This window comes from Lissotriton helveticus, chromosome 7 (assembly GCF_964261635.1).
Source record: "Lissotriton helveticus chromosome 7, aLisHel1.1, whole genome shotgun sequence".
NCBI lineage: Eukaryota > Metazoa > Chordata > Amphibia > Caudata > Salamandridae > Lissotriton > Lissotriton helveticus.
Window position 1 is genome coordinate 654,553,468 of NC_136068.1, and position 17,582 is coordinate 654,571,049.

The 17,582-nt window shown below is 41.6% G+C and overlaps 1 protein-coding gene across 1 annotated transcript in view; it reads left to right on the forward strand.

Moving 5' to 3' along the window:
- LOC144769210 (uncharacterized) overlaps window positions 1–17,582 on the forward strand; it is a 256,325-nt gene that overhangs the window by 30,050 nt on the left and 208,693 nt on the right. Inside the window, exons 3-4 of the mRNA XM_078653235.1 lie at window positions 1,026–1,091; window positions 15,916–15,975. Coding sequence (XP_078509361.1) covers window positions 1,026–1,091; window positions 15,916–15,975 — 126 coding nt within the window. The remainder of the gene's footprint in view (window positions 1–1,025; window positions 1,092–15,915; window positions 15,976–17,582) is intronic.

Genomic DNA, 17,582 nt, shown 5'->3' on the forward strand with positions numbered 1-17,582 from the left:
CCATCAATTGTTGTTTTCGCATTTGTCAATCCGAGTGGGACGGGTATGCTCAGACGTGAGTCCCGTGCTCTCAATGCCACTGGAATCAAGCTATCCTGGCTGATGACGGCTGATAGCCAGAAACCGGTCCTAGGATGCTTGATTCCGGTCCAGGGAATATATGGCTTGGCAGTTCGGGCTGGACTGTTCCCATCAGGCACAGGGTCAAGACTGATTTGCGTATGGCCATGTCTGTGTGTTGAGCAAAATAACGATGGATTAAATCCAGATCTGTGACTGGGGGTGAATGTTTTGCCATTGTGCAACATTCCGTCCATCAATTGTTGTTTTCGCAAAATACAGAGCAGCACCTAAAGTTGCTGACCTTTGTTGCAGCAATGGGAAAGGCAAAAACAGTCCTAGATATTTCAAGCACCATAGTGAAAATGAGTGTGTGTTGCTTGAAGCATTTTTTTTTGTACTGGAAGGGGATTGCTCCAGCAGAAAATCATGCTTTAATACTTTTCCCTCTTTGTATTTGTGCTGTACTTTCCAGCACACAAGCAAAGTTTGAAAAGTATTGAGAAAAGTAAACTTTTCTCATACCTTACACCTACCTTAAGAGGCATACGTTTCTATCTCAAAACATAGTCTACCACTGTAAGTAGATAGGTATTTGCTGGTTGATTGATAATGTATATGTACCATCCATTTGAATTACCTTAATAGAAAGTACCTTTATACAGCTAATCTGCAATACTTTAGACACATTTCACACACAAATAAGGAATACATGGTGGTCTTGGTCATCAAATACTAGGAGCAAGCCGAACATGCAGGCAGCAAAATCTGTGCTCATCAAAAGCAAAAAACACTTTAAGTAGCTGTTTCTGAAATTAAAAAGAAAATATATGGAAAGAGAGTTATCAAAACATGAAGAATAAAAGTACCAACAATGTTGCAAGCTAAAGTTTTTGAAAAAAAACTGTTTCACATAATGTTTGGACAATTCTTCTAACCACTTTGTTTCTTCATCTCTTTTGTAGGTAGGCATCGATGTCACAGGTGTAGTGGGTGCGGTCACAGATCTTGCCTGCGCACTAAGGAAACGAGTAAGATTGATTTGTATTTGCTTTTATTTACTTAGCCTCTAACCTGATTTGAAATTGTGCCTCAGATCATAATGATTAGAAATCAAGCATGACAGGGATAATACAATTAATGAATGGCCTGTATACATATGTATGTTTTTTATACTTTCAACAAAAGAAGGGGGTGATTTGGGATTGCACAGGTAGCTGACCCACCCACCTCCTCTCCCCCGGTAGAGAGTGCCCTTCATGCCACCATGTTGCTGGAGATCTCTTCAAATAAATTGCTTCTGCTAATATGATGGAAGTAATTTTGCAAGGCTGAATCTGGACGACTGACATATTTTGCCAAATTCCCAGCAATTTGTTTCTGCAGAAATAAACCCAGCACATGCTTTTATTTCTGCAAAATAACAAAACAATGGGCCTGATGTACAAAGGACTTTCTCCCTATTAGATTGTTATAGTTGATTTCTGTGCCCACATCAACTATATTTAGCCAGGCCATAGCAATCACTCTAATTTATGCTAATGGCAGGACTTGTCCTGTTAAATCTGAAGCAGCTCCTTGTACAGCTGTGTTTTGCCATGACATTCTGCTTGAGGTGCTCTGTACCCTTTGACTTTCCCTGCTTTCCCCCACTGTCCAAACTTTTGCCAGTTATCATTATTTCCTTTTTCACTTTTAAAATACAAGTCAACAGTCCCTCTTTGAATCTTGTAGTGAGTGCGTTGACAACATAGAAAAACAAACTCTGTTTTTTCTGAGCACTCTGTCTTAAATCTTGTAATCACATCTGCAAAACTATTAACTGTAGTACCTGGGTCCTGTTCTGCAGCTCCTCCTGTTATCAACTCTTCATTTTCCCTAGCGTCCGGGGACCTAGTACCAAAGAAACAAAATGGACATTGTCACAAACTTTTTACACCTCTCCCACATTACCATGCAAAAGTGCCCTATTCAATTCTCGTAAACCTAAATCAGGAGTTTTAGTACAGCCTCCTAACACAAGTTTGCATTATTGAGTGGTGTACAGCTATCATCCTGAAATGATAAAAGGTGCTTTGGCACAATTTCTTTGATAAACAAGCTAGAGAATGTCCCTGTAAATTTGTACGCTTTATGACCTTGCAAGGATCCAATACTTGTAAAGTATGTATTTTGTGTTTGAAACTTCACCTTGGAAAGACATAGAAATATTCTTAATATATCAATGGATTGCTGTCAAATACTACAAACAGTACTACAATTCCATTTGTATATAGGGGTCTGATTGTGCCATCCCTGTACCTCTTCTGCAATAACTTGTGTTACATTTCTAGGTACTATCACCTATTTTCCTATAGGAGTGACATTCTTCATTTCATAACATTGTCCTCTTTTATCAATATCATGAAATTATGTGCTATCCTGGAGGTAGCTTTCTCCATCAAAGAAATAATCTATACTGGAAGTATGTACCCATTCTCCACTAAAAACTGTACAAAAGTTACTTCCATTCACTAATCTTTTCTCCTGGTTGTGTCTCTTCATGCACAACACCATTTTGACAAGTCTTCATTCAATTTATAATCCAAATGAAAAGCTCCCTTTTCAAAGCAAAGGCCATATCAACTACTCCCTCAAACCTTTCTTTCTGCTTCAAAGCCTCTCTCCTTCTTCTGAACGTCTTCATATTTCTCAGTAGATTTACAACCACTCTAATACAAAACATCCTGGTTCTTATTTCCTTAAACTGATTTAGTCTCCTGGTTAAGGTGTGTCCACCTTTGTTACATTATTCCCTGTTCTTGCACCTTACAATTTTTCCACTCTTATTCTTTCTCATAGTTTGGTTTTTATTTTCATTATTTTGTAATCTTTCTAAATGGCTATGTACATTTTAAAGAAAGTACTTTGTTCTCCGACTAGTAGATCTTTTTTCTTTCACCACTTCTTCTAAATTTTTCCCCTTTTGTGTCTCGTTTCTGCATAGATACTGTGGTTGCGTGTGTTGCTTTTTCCTCCAAGCTTTTGTAGCTATTCTTACTGTTGTAGTTATGTAGATATTGTTCTGTAAAAAAAAAGTATATTTAGATTTTTATTCTAGCCAACATACCAACTACTTTACTCCTGACTTACACATAATACAAAAACAGTTTTTATGTTATCCTGCAGTTTTAAATATGCAGTTAACCTAGCTATGTAACTCAAATACACTTACTTCAATATAGCAAACACAAACAAAAACACAAAAATGTAGGGGTAATGTACAAGAACAGCCGATAACTAAAGGTAACGATGGTTAGCAGCAGTTTTCTTAACACTGCCTGTCACCAAAAACTATCAAATTGTTAGCAATGTATTTACAATACGTTGCTACATGGAGATAGTTTCAGGTTGCCAAGGTGAAAACTGCTGCTATCACTAGTGTGAAGGCGATACAAATTCTGATGTTAGCAGGTGAAAACTGACGAAAGGCCCATTAGCGGCAAAAAAATTCACGGTAGTCAGCCCAATGTGACTTTTTTTTTCCTCTAGAGGCAAAAATAGCCCATAAGTCCACCTCCAATGAAAAATAGAAAACAATACTAATGGAATGCAGAATGGACCAGCCAGGACCAAGTGCAGCACAGATGACCAACCCCCGAAGCCCAGGATCAAAAGCCTAAGTCCCAGGGGAAGAGGAAATTCAGGGCTACAATCATGGAAAAAGGTTCATCTCTGGGAAAAACAGTGATGCATTACATATTATTGTGCACTCCTTGCAACACCATAGCATCTAAAAGCTTGAAAGGCCAGTCAGTCCCGGGGGCCCAGGGGCCTCGCTGGGCCTGCGGATGGACCTGGAGTAGGCTGCAGAGGTGCTTTGGAGTTGCTGGGCCATGGCGGTAGACATTGAGGCCACAGCAATCACCCTTACCTGGTGGTGAAGTCTACCAGATCTGATGAAGACACATTGCTGACCTTTGGGAGAAGACTGCCTGGTGCCCCTTGGAGCTGTGATTGATAGGGTGCTACTATACACCAACATAGGGAGGACTGCATCTCATACCACAGGCCACCACTACACTGGGGTGCACAGAGGAGATTACCATTGGTGGCCTGTGACTCTCTGCAACACAGGCCAGAGTATGTTGTACTTGCCGGATGCTGTGGAGGGTGAGGCCACTGAGTTGCTTAGAAATTGTGTGGCGGGATCGCTGCAACTTCACACCTAATGGGGCCCTCTTGCATCATCTGCATCAGGAGGTTCCCCTATGGACTTGGAGGTGACTGCTATACCCAGGGTTGTGAAATCCTACCTGGCTGAGGCTCCTGCTGGCTGGGTCCTGCTGGCTGTTGGAGAGAGTGCAGAAGATTGTGCCACAGTGTCAAAGTCCAGATGAGGAGAAGGTGGGACATGGAGCTGAGGATGCCCCGATCGAATCGGGCCCAGGCCTAGCATCTGTCAGTGACGCACCCCCTGTGGTGGATCCTCCGCTGTGGCAGAAGAGCATCACCCCACTGCTTTCAAGCAGTGCAAGAAGAGGAAACATAACATGATGACAAGTTCCTGATGCACTCATGCTATATTTCCTTTGCATGCGGGAGGTTGGGTGGGGCTGCTCTACTCATGGAGCAGGGCAGCCGCGGGCCGTGGAGGGAGTTACGGTGGGGCAGGGAGGCGGGGAGGGGGCGGGGCAGGGTGGAGAGGGCTAAAAACCGGCACCTGGATAATTACAGGTAAGTAAACAATTTAAATAATAAAACGAATTTCGTAGCGCGCACTGCATCGCAAAATGCGATGCAGTGCGCACTACGAAATTCGTTTTATTAATCAAATTGTTTACTTACCTGTAATTATCCAGGTGCCGGTTTTTAGCCCTCTCCACCCTGCCCCGCCCCCTCCCCGCCTCCCTGCCCCACCGTAACTCCCTCCACGGCCCGCGGCTGGAGCAGGGCAAGGGCGGAGTGGTATGCCCACTCAAGTGCCCAATGCCTGTTTGCTTGGCCCTCTCACGCCACTCAAAGCAGACATGCACACTTCCCTGTTTGCAATGCAGGCTGCATTACCGCCTGCATGGAGTACATTCCCACCCCTCCAGCCCCTGGCTAAACGCCCTTTGCCATAGTCATCAATAATAATCGTAATACTGTATTGCAGCATTGTTGTTGGCTTAGGAGAGGGAGACTGGCTGCCTGCCTGCTCCCTATTCCTGGAAGCAGACTCAGGAGCACAGAAGATGCAGGACCCAGCCTCGAGGTAAGAATTATTAAAAAACATATTTACAATGCCCGCTCCCACCCACATCCCCACCCCCTCCAGTGTCCTCTCCTGTGTTTCACACCTCCCAGCGGTCCAGTCCCACGTAGCACTACTGAAAGGCGGCCGCTGCGCCGCCATGGGCAGCAGGTGTTCCATGGGTGCACCAAAGGCAAGCCCGTCAGCGTTCATCCACCCCAGGACTGCACCCAGCACCAAGGACCCTTCCTCTCGGACACTCCACTGCTACGACACTAACACCCCTGGACACCACACTACCTGCCATCTAGCAACACTCTTGAATTCTCTTGCACCCTGCTCCTATCAAAACTGCAAATTCACCTCTGCCACATCAGTACACCAGCGCCTATTGCCACCCATCCATCCAACAACACAGCTGAGTGGCTCAACTGCATCCTTCTTTAGGTGTTGTCCCTCCAAAAACACGCCACAGAAATCTAGGACCAACTCGATGCCACCTCTTCAGACATCTCCTTCTTCACAGATACGAGGACCAACCTCTGCTCTGGAATGGACAACGCCATCATCATCATCCATAACGGCTACAAATTCACCTGCATGGACCACAACGAGCACCCAGGAGTAGCCATTGCAATTGTCTACAAAAGCACACTCTGACCGACCATATTGTGGATATGTCACAAAATCACAAAAAAAGCAGACAGTCAATGGCCACCACCACTTCCAAAAATGATAACTAAATATATATATGTAAATATCAAACATTTGGCATATGACCGAGGAGTGGGTTAAAGAACGGGAAGAGGCAGCTCTGGACATTTTTAATGATGCAGACACAACCGCATCAGCCGCAACTAGATCAACAACCCAGAATTCTGACCCTGCACAGGATGATGTGAAGAAATTAACAATGGAACTAGAGAAACTGCGCATAAGGGAAGTCTACAAATGGTGGGAGGGCAAATCACTGAAAACGTATCTGGTTGTGGTGCGATTGCCTAGAGGACTCAGGAACCTGGTAGCCCCCACATATGAAAACCCAGACCGGGCAATGTTACAAGACTGGGCAGACAACAGCGCGCAGTTGTCGCAAAATATGTTGAATATCCTAATCAAATATGCGGCCAGTGACAGAGAAAAAATCTTACAGAGAATAGCGGAAATTTGCAAGGAACTAGAATCACGATAAAACCAGGAAGAGATACAAAAAGCCATGCAAGAAATTCCAGCAAAGGTAAAAAAAATATGAAGATTGAATAAAAGAGAGAAAAGCGATAAAATTTCAAAGAGACAGAAATGATTACCTAATGGAAGAATATTTACTTTTTCAAAGAAATTTGACAACATAAGACGCCAACAATTGTCAGCAACGGCGAGCAATCCAACTATAAATGTGGAACAGAGCAAAACAGAATGGAGCTCTGAGTTAGAATCAGACGTAGAAAGCAATGCAAGTGGCAACAAGAAAGGCCCAGTGCCGACCCCAGTGCAGGAGTTTGCTTTTTTACGCATGGAGCATATGATGACCCTGCGCCCATGACCGCCGCACCAGGAGTGGGTAAAAGGAAAACAACAGAATCAAAAACAAAAAGCAGATGCAGAAAAAACAGACGCTGTGGAAAAAACAGTACAAAAACAAACAAAGGGACAATACAGATGACACAAACGCCGATAAACCAAAGCATTGACTTTGACAACACAGTAATCAATCTGACCAACATGGAATTAACGTCAAAAGAAAGAGACATTTTATCGCTTGGACTTACATATTGCACACAAACTAACTTTGACTACGCACAAACAAGGATCGACCTGTTCCAATTTGTACGCAAACTGAAATTGCAAAAATATTTTATCAACACGGACAAAAGGAGTATACAAACACCATTAGGTATGGAAAAATGTGGGGCATAGACCACAGCTGACATGGGGTTACTAAGAGACATAACAGCTTTGGAACAAGAGGATCTAATAAGCCAAATCTCTCCGAGTGAGGCAGCGGCTAGATCGGAATTGGACATATACCAAACCATACGCACACCATTCAAGCCCAAATCGTTTTTCATGCCTATGTTACCAAAGGATGGCCTGGATGTTTTCGCTGACAATGTAATTAATGACTTACAAACACTGTCACTCCTGAGCACCAGGGAGTTTACCACTCACAACCATAACCAAAGTATTGAGTATAACAACCTAATTAAAAAATTCAAGCACGACCAGACATGGTGGTGAGGTGGTCAGACAAAGGTGACAACATAGTCCTGTGGCCACTCACCATGTACAATGGCGAGGCACTCTTACAACTAAAGGACCAGTAATGCTACAATAGAATCAGCCCAACACATATTGTGGGGATTGAAGAGAAATATCACAATGAACTATATCGCTGGAAAGGAATTGGGCTCATCAGCAAGCCAGAATTTAACTTTCTCAAAAACAACGATCCCAGAACCCCCCAACTATACTTGATACCTAAGGTGCACAAGAACGCAGAACAGCCTCCAGGGAGACCAATATTTCGGCCATAGAGAGCTTATTCAAAAATACGAGTATTTTCATTGACCACTTATTACAACCACTAGTGCGTGAATTACCTACCTTCATAAGAGACACTGGGGACTTATTTTTGCAAAATGCATGATTTTGATTGAAGTTAAGAATATTTGTTCATGGCACTTGATGTGCAATCTTTGTACATCAGTATCAGGCATAATGATGGGCTAAGGGCTTTGCAACACTATTTAGGCAGAAGACCGATATCCTTACACCAACACACCTGTATGTTGTTAGAGATGACCGAATGGTGTCTTAAGAATAACACATTTATTTTCAACAGGCTACATTATAAACAAACACAAGGTTGAGCCATGGGTACTTGCTTCTCCCCCAGCTATGCTAATTTGCATATGGGCTGGTGGGAGGAGCAGGTATTGGGGGTTAAACATCAACGGCAAATGACAGACAATGTGGCTGTATACAAAAGGTTCATAGAGTATATTTTTATACTTTGGAAAGGGTCAAGTGAGAGTGTGAAAATCTTTACATCAGAGATTAATGAGAACTGCTTGAACCTTAGTTTCACATGCACCACAAGTACTACATCAATTCAATTTCTAGACTTAGAACTCTTCATAGCAGACATTAAAATTCTGACACAGACATACAGGAAGCCCACAGCGGGGAATGCAATACTACATGCCCAGAGTTTTCATCCAACTAAACTCAAGGAGTTGATACCATATGCAGAGTGGCTCAGAATGACGTGTAATTGTAGCATAAAGAAAGATCTAAAAGATGCGAAGGAAAACCTCTTTTCGAGATTAAGAAATAAGGGTTATAGCAAGGGGACACTGGACAAAGCAGAGAGAAAATGTGGGGAAAAGAACAGGAAAGATCTCCTGTTTCCAGAACAGAATAGTCAAATTAACACCAAGGACAAAACCACACAAAACACCCGAGACTCATTAAAGGCTACAACACGTACCATGCCAACCTGCGTAAGATTTTAAACAGGCACTGGCCTCTGGTACACAATGACCCAAGTCTAGCTCCTCTCTGCGACAAATCAACTTCAGTCACTTTTAGAAAGGCCAAATCTATGAGGAGCCAGCTAGTTTGTAATGCCCCAACAAACACTAAAGGAACCACTTGGCTTCAGGCCCAAAAGGGATTTAGAAAGTGCACCAAATGCAAAGCCTGCAAGCATGGGTTTACCATCAACTCTGTAAAGCTACCTTTCAGACAAACACCCTACACAATCAGAGGGAGGTTCTCATGCAAGACTGAATACTCAGTCAACGTGCTTGTGGAAAAAGATATGTGGGCAGCACCATCCATCAGGCACCTGTGAGAATACTGCAACACCTTAGGGCAATTGCCAACGACGACCAGGCATACCGTGTGGCCAGACACATAAACTCGCACCATGCAAGGAACTCACAGGACTTAACGTATTTTGTGATTGACAGCATACCCAAGAACATCAGGGGTGGGAATCGGCAACTGGCATTGAGACGCCTTGAGTCAAGATACATAATCCTGCTTGACTCAAAGATTCCTAATGGGTTAAATGCAGATGAGGTGCTTAATGTGCACCTCTAGTCCAGAGCGGCTTGGCCCGGTTTTCTTTAACTACTTCGTAAACATCTGAAACTCACCTACTTTAATTTTAGAACTGTTATGCTAAATAGACCCTAAACATGGGATAGGGTTATAGCTACTTCCACTGGGAGAAGATTAAACTCACATCAACTTGGATTAAGAGATTAGCGACGCCGCCACACAGGGCGTGGTATATATCACCCATTTTACATGGCAACACTCATTGTCATGCTAAACACAACATATTCATGGGATAGGGCGATCGCTGCGCCCACTGGGAGAGGATCTAACTCACTAAACCAGGGTTGTGAGAATAGCGAAATAGGGCGTTTACCAAATGATTACGCTGACTGAGATAATGTTGTGAATTGCCATTATTTCACAATATTTCATATTATTTCACATTATTTCACATTGTTTTTAAATTCAAATTTAATATAATTTGTGAACATGAGTTGTATTTTAATCAAATATTGTTTATCGCAGAGTGGGCAAATTTGAATGAAACATTTAGTCTAAACCATGTACAATGCGTAAAAGGCACTCCATAGAAGTGGAGTTTGCATGGAGGTTAATTGTACACAGAACTCTTCTATGTTGTTTGAAGTGTCATGACAGGGTTGTCATTACAACCTGAACCAGTTGTAACCTGTCAAAATTTCTAAGTACATAATACTGATTGAGGTGGAAGCCAGATGTAGTGAGCAAGTCGGTTGGATACCGCCAAAAAGTGTCTGGGCTGTAAAGCAGAATAGATTAATCTTACTTTGGATTGATTCACGGTGTCAGCTCCTTCTTTGCAACAAAAGTTTGGACTGGTACTTGATATATATAAATATATATATATACATATATATATACATATATATATATATATATATATATCTTGGCATGGAGGTTGGCAATGTTTAAGGGGACTCAAGGAAGCCCTGGGATTGAACACCCATCAAGATTTTAATATCGCCGTCATCCCCCATTGTCCTGCACAATACTAAATATATATATATATATATATATATATATATATATATATATATATATATATATATATATGTATATATATATATATATATATATATATATATATATATATATATATATATATATATATATATATATATATATATATATATATATGTGGGATCAATCAAAATTCTGTCCCACCCCCCATTTTGAACTGTCCTGCAACATGCCCATAGGTGAGAGCTCGCTCCTCCCGAAGTCATGTGCTTGTGCACTTCGTCGCTGCTCAATCAAAACTGCAAGTCCCAGAGTTCTTTGTACTAGGTGAGTATTCCACCGGGATTCGGTAATTGCTGTGTGTTGTTAGGTATTGTGCAGGACAATGGGGGATGACGGCGATATTAAAATCTTGATGGGTGTTCAATCCCACGGCTTCCTTGAGTCCCCTTAAACATTGCCAACCTCCATGCCAAGAGGTCACCGGGCAGGGGCAGGTAAAGTAATGTACCCACACCCTCCGTAGAGTCACAGACTGCACTGCAGCCACCCTTGCTTGCCTTGTCATGTGAGGTGGGCCTGAGCTCGTCCGATACCTCAGACGCCCAATAAACCTTCTCAGATGTGAAACCGTGATGCTCAGGCCGACTTGTGGAGCGGGGCTTCTGTAGACGCGTCTCTGGTTGACGCGTGCAATATCCAAAACAACTCCCCCTAGCTGAAGAAGCAGAAAGCAGAAGCCACACAGGGGAAATTCAAGTGGAAGCGTTTACTGAAATAATGCATTTCGGACATCCCACACACATATATATATATATATATATATATATATATATATATATATATATATATATATATATATATATATATATATATATATATATTTAGTGCCCTTAGGACAAACACGCACTCAGACAATTGGCATTAACAGCATTTCAGCATTTTATTGGTAAAAATGCGCCTCCAGGACAGAATGCCTTTACAGTCCCTTTAAAAATGTAGCCGCTGTTGCTGACACGTTTCGAAGCTTCCATGCTTCTTTCTCAAAGCCTCGGCAAGTCACGTACGGTGTCAGACACACTCTTTCAATTAAAATAATACCACCCCCTGGATGGGCAGTGAATTATAGTCTTTGTAGTGTGTCCAATCATTCTCTTCCCTGTTGCCAGCAAAGTTCCAAGCCCTCAGATGGGCCTCCGTCCCAGAGTTGCATTTACGATCCAGTAACAATTGTCCAACATAGAGGCAAAGCCAATGCGAAGCCTCGTGGCAACCACAGATCCATGGTTGGTGCCTGTTCTTACAGCAAGGGCGGCCGCGTGATACATCAAGCTCCAGAGTGCCCCTAGGGCAAATACCCACTCAGACAATTGCCATTAACAGCATTTTATTGCTAAAAATGCGCCTCCACGACAGAATGCCTTCACAGTCCCTTTAAAAATGCAGCCGCATGGTTCTTAAAAAAGCATGTTTAAACTCATGTTTTTGTACTGACTTTCTTTAAAGAACATCTTGGAAATAACTTTTCTGTTTTCGTAGTTATTTAGGGCTTCAAGATGACGTCATTAGCCGCGATGATCGCGGCTTTCCCATTCAGTGTCCAACACATCTATTTACACATATTACAGTATTTTACACACTAGGTGTTTATTACTGTATTCTCTAGAGCCGTGTTTTTCTAGAGAGTTTCTATGGAAACCATCTCTCAAACCTATTTTCCATTTTAGCTGTAACACCGGGAGTCACGATGACATCGGTAATATTGACCATCACAAATATGTTGCAAAAATACAAAGCAAAAGCAGGAATTCACAAGTCACCACCAGATGCAAAAATTATAACTATATAATTAATTCTAACCATTACACTAGATAAATCACTGTTTAAATAATTCCATAAAAAGATTTATCAGTGTCTCAATATCTCTATAATAGTGTGTATTTATAATTCACTGGGTATGTCACTTGGTGCAAAAGTCTTCAAGTGGGTCTTTGACTGGGAATATAATTCTGTGAGTGGGTTTGTCACTAGGATCATTAGCCTTCAGTGAGTCTGCGAGTTGCTGCATAATTGTCTCAGTGGGTCTGTCTATCAGTGGGTGTGTGAGTGTAAACATAAGTGTATCAGTGGGTCTGTTATTCAGTGCATGAGTGTGTGAGTGGTTCTGTGAGTTGTTGCATGAGTGTCAGAGTGGGTCTGTGACTGGGTGCATCAGTCTCTGAGTAGGTCTGTGAATTGGTGCATCAATCTCTCAGTGAGTGTGTCAGTGGAAGCATAAGTCTCTCAATGGGTCTGTGAGTGGGTGCTTAAGGAGGTGAGTGGGTCTAAGAGTGCATGTATGAGTCCTGAGTGGGTATGTACATTTTTTACATGACTGTGATTGGATCTATGAGTGGGTGCATACATTTTTGAGTGGGTCTGTCTATCACTGGATGTTTCAGTGGAAGCAAAAGTCTTCAAGTGGGTCTGTACATCAGTGTGTGAGTGTCTGAGTGGGTCTATGACTGGGTGCAAGAGTCTCTGAGTGGGTCTATGAGTAGGTGCAGCAATCTCTCTGTCGTTGTGTGAGTGGCAGCATTAGTCTCTTAGTGGGTCTGTGAGTGTGTGTGTCAGTGTCTGAGTAGATCTGTGAGTGAGTGCATGAGTCTTTGAGTGCATCTTGGAGTGGCTGCATGAACCTCTGAATGCTTATGTGAGTACACACATGGGTTTCTGACTGAGTCTGAGAGTGGCTGCATTAGTGTCTGACTGGCTATGTGAATGGGCGTGTACGTTTCTGGTTGAGTCTGTAACAGTGACCGACAGTAAAAAAAAAACATTGGACACATAACTTGTGTCACCAACACCCTATTTCTCAAACATTGAGTCAGAGTACCTCCACACTGACCATGTTTTGTTTCCATGACACGCAGAACTCACTTTAAAAATTTTAAGAAGATGAGTCAAACGACTCCTAAGTTATAGGCAAGTCAAAAAATACTTTTTCTATGGAAACTAGATTTTTAATATAACTACATATATATATTTACGTATATATATCATAAACTGAAATTGTGTACACTGGAGAGAGGTATATTGGAATGCGTTAGAGTAGATTAGTGTAAAGGTTAGTGGTGTACAGTGCGCTTAAGTAAAAAGGAGTGTGGTACAGTGCATTGTTGTAAAGTTTAATTGCGTAAAATGGAGGAGCATATAACAGGGGCAGGAGGTTGGCAAAGATTCACAGACATTCATCAAACGGGTGCAAAGGTATTACACAGATTTTTTTTAGAACCCCTATCTCTGGTCACCCTATCTATAACTACAGAGTACAGCTACCACTATTTGCCACACTACATTAACTATTCCTCGCCTCTCTATCATGCACTGTGTTCTGACTAGAAAAATTCTTTCTCATGTCATAAGTGTTTTATGTTCTCCAATAACTTTACAGGCTATACCTTAGGTAATATCCAAGGGTGTAGGTAGTGCATAGAGAAAGGGTGAGTTATAGTTAATGTAGTGTGGTGAGTGAGGTGACAAGACTGTGTACTGAAGTGCTTGAGTGATATTACCTGAAAGGTGGTGTGTAAGTATAAAAGTGAGTGAAAAGTATGGTTTACAGTAATATGTACATGTTGTGTAAATGCTAATTTCAACATTTGGTTGTGCATTGTAAGATGTGTTGGCAGAAATAAGATAGAAAGGAGTGTGGTATCAAGCACCAGTGCCCTTACAAATCACTCTTTTGTCCATATGAATCTTGTGATGCCCGTTTACAACAGGTTTGCAACACTGCTAAAACTGGAAGCATGCGACTGACTAAATAATACCTTAAAAACACAACCTGAACCAGAGAATACCAACTACATAGCAAATATAGTTAATGATTTAAACTACGTAAAAATTATGTCCTGGAATATAGTGGGCTATAATCAGAAAAGAGCTGACCCTGATTGGTTAGCATTGGTAATACAGCATGATATCATATGCTTTCAAGAAACATGGGAAATTGGTCACATCCATATAGATAGCTATTCCTCCTACCAGACACTTGCAGCACCCTCTGCTGCTGGTCGACTTAGTGGGCGACTATTAACCCTTGTGTCTAATGCAGTGGGACCTAAGATTTTTGTAGCCACTTCACCTTACTATCAACTACTATTATGTGAAGTATCTAAAGAGCAGGAAGGGTGTAATTGGATTATTGTCAATTTCTACAACAACAATTTCGGTATTAATATGGCAACTGTATTTGCCCCCCTGGAAAGGGATAGTACCCTGCTCATGAATTCCCATCCAAAAACCTAGATATAAACTGGATGGGTGATTTTAAGTCACATAACTGGACGTAAATGGCCACAACAGCCTGAAATATGATTGATAGTTATGGGGAGTGCCCTCTTCATTGGAATCCTAATGATTATGGTGATAGTCTTAGTAGACTATTAATAACCCTCAATCTTGAGATTATTAACCTTCGCAACAATACCACAGGCCAGTTACATCCTAAGTTCTCCTCTGGGTCCTACTGCTCAGTGTAAGACTGTTTACTGACTTCTGAGACTAGTGGACCATGTTTCTTGCTTTCACAATTAACTTTTTTTGCTTTTAGTGACCATGTGGTGATCACTACGTATATGCAATGGGCCCAAAGACCAAAATCTACTCAGAATCCTTTACCTAGACCCCTTACTGGGAAGAAAAATGGAGTCACTCTAAAATGGGAAAACGTTTAATACCCAAAAGTTTATTGGAGGTGTTCTTTTTAAAATGAGAGAAGACATTAATTAGTGCTTAGATTTAAATCCATTTGTTATAACAACACTTTTAGCCTTTAATCGCATTTTAGTGGGAATCAAAAGAAAGTTTTTTTCTTCCAAAAACACACAACCCACAATGGTAGGCAAGGTAGTTTATTGGTGTTTGTTTAAAAGCCGTAAGAATACTCCACACGGCTTGGGATCGACCCCACGAGACATCACCCTGGTGAGATCCCTGCGTTATAAATAAAAATCAGCAAGATTACGGGCATTTGAAAGAGGAGGCATGAGAGAAATTACAAAAAACAGCCGTACTGAGTGGTGATAAAGGGTTCTGGATTGTTATAAATGCCAATTTTTAAAAGCAGATACAGACATTAGCCTTTTTTTTTGGTAGAGTTTTATGTAGCGCGAACTAGAACCGAACCGAATCAGTTCCCAGAGCGCTTTACATAGCACCAGTGACGTTACATGAGGACACACTCATTTTTTTAGGCACGGTGAGATTAAGTGATTTGGCCAGAATCCAAGGGGGTTATTCCTTCAAAATAGTATTTGGGAATGATGAGGAGGCACCCACTTTGTCTACAGTCCTACCAGTACACCCCTTACAAAGCCACTTACCATTTAACCTTGAAGTAATAAATCATACCTTGACACAGTGCAATAGGCTAAAAGCTCCGGGCCCTGATGGAGTCCCAGTAGATTTCTTCCTAGATAACCGGGAACTTTGGGTCCCGCTAATATTATGTATAAGTATAGCTATGAATTGCTAATGTAATTTTATTCTTTATTTTTTGGATAGTGAACTCTCTTAATTTTCTCTTTAAGGATACGGAAGCAGTAAAGCAAACGTCAACAGCGCTTCTGAGTGCAGTAGAGAAAACGACTGTAAGTCATCAATATTTTAATATCCGTTCTGAAAGATTCAGTGTGCATATATGTCAATTGAAGGAATGACCCTAAGAGTCAGGATTCTCATCCAGACAATACTCACACCCTATTATGACTTTGATATCATTGAAATCTTGGAATTCTCAATGTTAGCCCTATTAAATGGAAAAGTACAATATTGTGCATTAGCCATTCGTATGATTTTTAATGCCATCCCCTGTAAATACTCCCACTAGATGTCATTATTGTAGCATATGTCTTTATACTTCCATGATGTCCCATTTGTCTGTGTATTGCAGCAATATACCCAGATGGGAAACAGCCATTACAACGCAGTCATTACAACGCACTACTGGTACAACACAGCTGTTAGAACATGACTGCATTTACATTGCATGCCATTACAACGCAGGCATTACAACGCAAGTCACTACAATGCATGCCATTACAACGCATACCATCACAACACATGCCATCACAACGCATACCATTACAAGACATGCCATTACAACGCTTTACAAGGTAAGTAATGGAGATTGTTTTAGTTTTAGGGTCGGTATGGGTTTGGGGTACGAGGGAATAGTAATTTTTACCCCTACACTATCCAACACTTACCCTTCTGTTACCCTAAAAGTATTATGTGTTGTAATGGTATGCATTGTAATGGAATGCATTCTAAAGGTAGTTTTAAAAATGCGTAGTAATGGCATGCATTGTAAAACCATGGGATGTAATGGTAGTTGCTAACTAAAAACTGTGTTCTAAAAGCGTGCTGTGTAAATGTTTGTGTTGTAATGTCATATATTCTACCCAGACACAAGCAAGCATAGCCACACATATTCAAGCATGCACTTTTACACATGAATACATTTATTCACACAAATGCTGAATGAAAGGGTGAGTTATTAAATACATAGATTGACAACCACCTGATGGGTGGGTGATTTGTGTGTGATTTCAGTAATTTTCTGAAAACACATATTACATAGGTGTCATTCCTCCTTTCAGAGGGCCGGGGGCAAGCAGGAGCTACTGGGCCCATCCATATGGGTTAAGGCCTTTTACTCCTGATGTCCTGGAGCTCCGAGTTCTTTTTATTCTGATCAGCTAAGCCTAGTACCCCTTCAGCACTTGTCTCTCAGTAGTAGTGTAGGTCGAGCCACCCAAGGCTTCTCAGGGGGTAGTTAGATGCATCGGGTGAACACAGTCTCACAACTCAAAGTTTGATCAATAGCAGCAATAACTGATTGTCCAATCAAATCCTTGTGTTCATATACAATCACAAAGTATAACATGGCATACACAAATAATACACACAGTCCCATGAGGTTGGGGCTCTAGTGTTCAAAAGATGGGTCCTTGAGTTCCACTTCCCTCTCACTACTGGTAGTTGCTATTCCCCATTCGCTATAGGTGACATTCAAGTGAAGCCCCCCTAGTAATCAGAGTCTCAGGAGGCCCACTCCAACTCTTCCAAAAGTCAAACATGTTCCAGAACCTAAAGCACTATGAGGCAGAACAAGGTTCTCTGGGGCCTTCCGGACCTGTGATCAGTCTTCTAAGCTCCTACAGGGGTTGATCTACCGGAGTCCCTGGGAGCATTT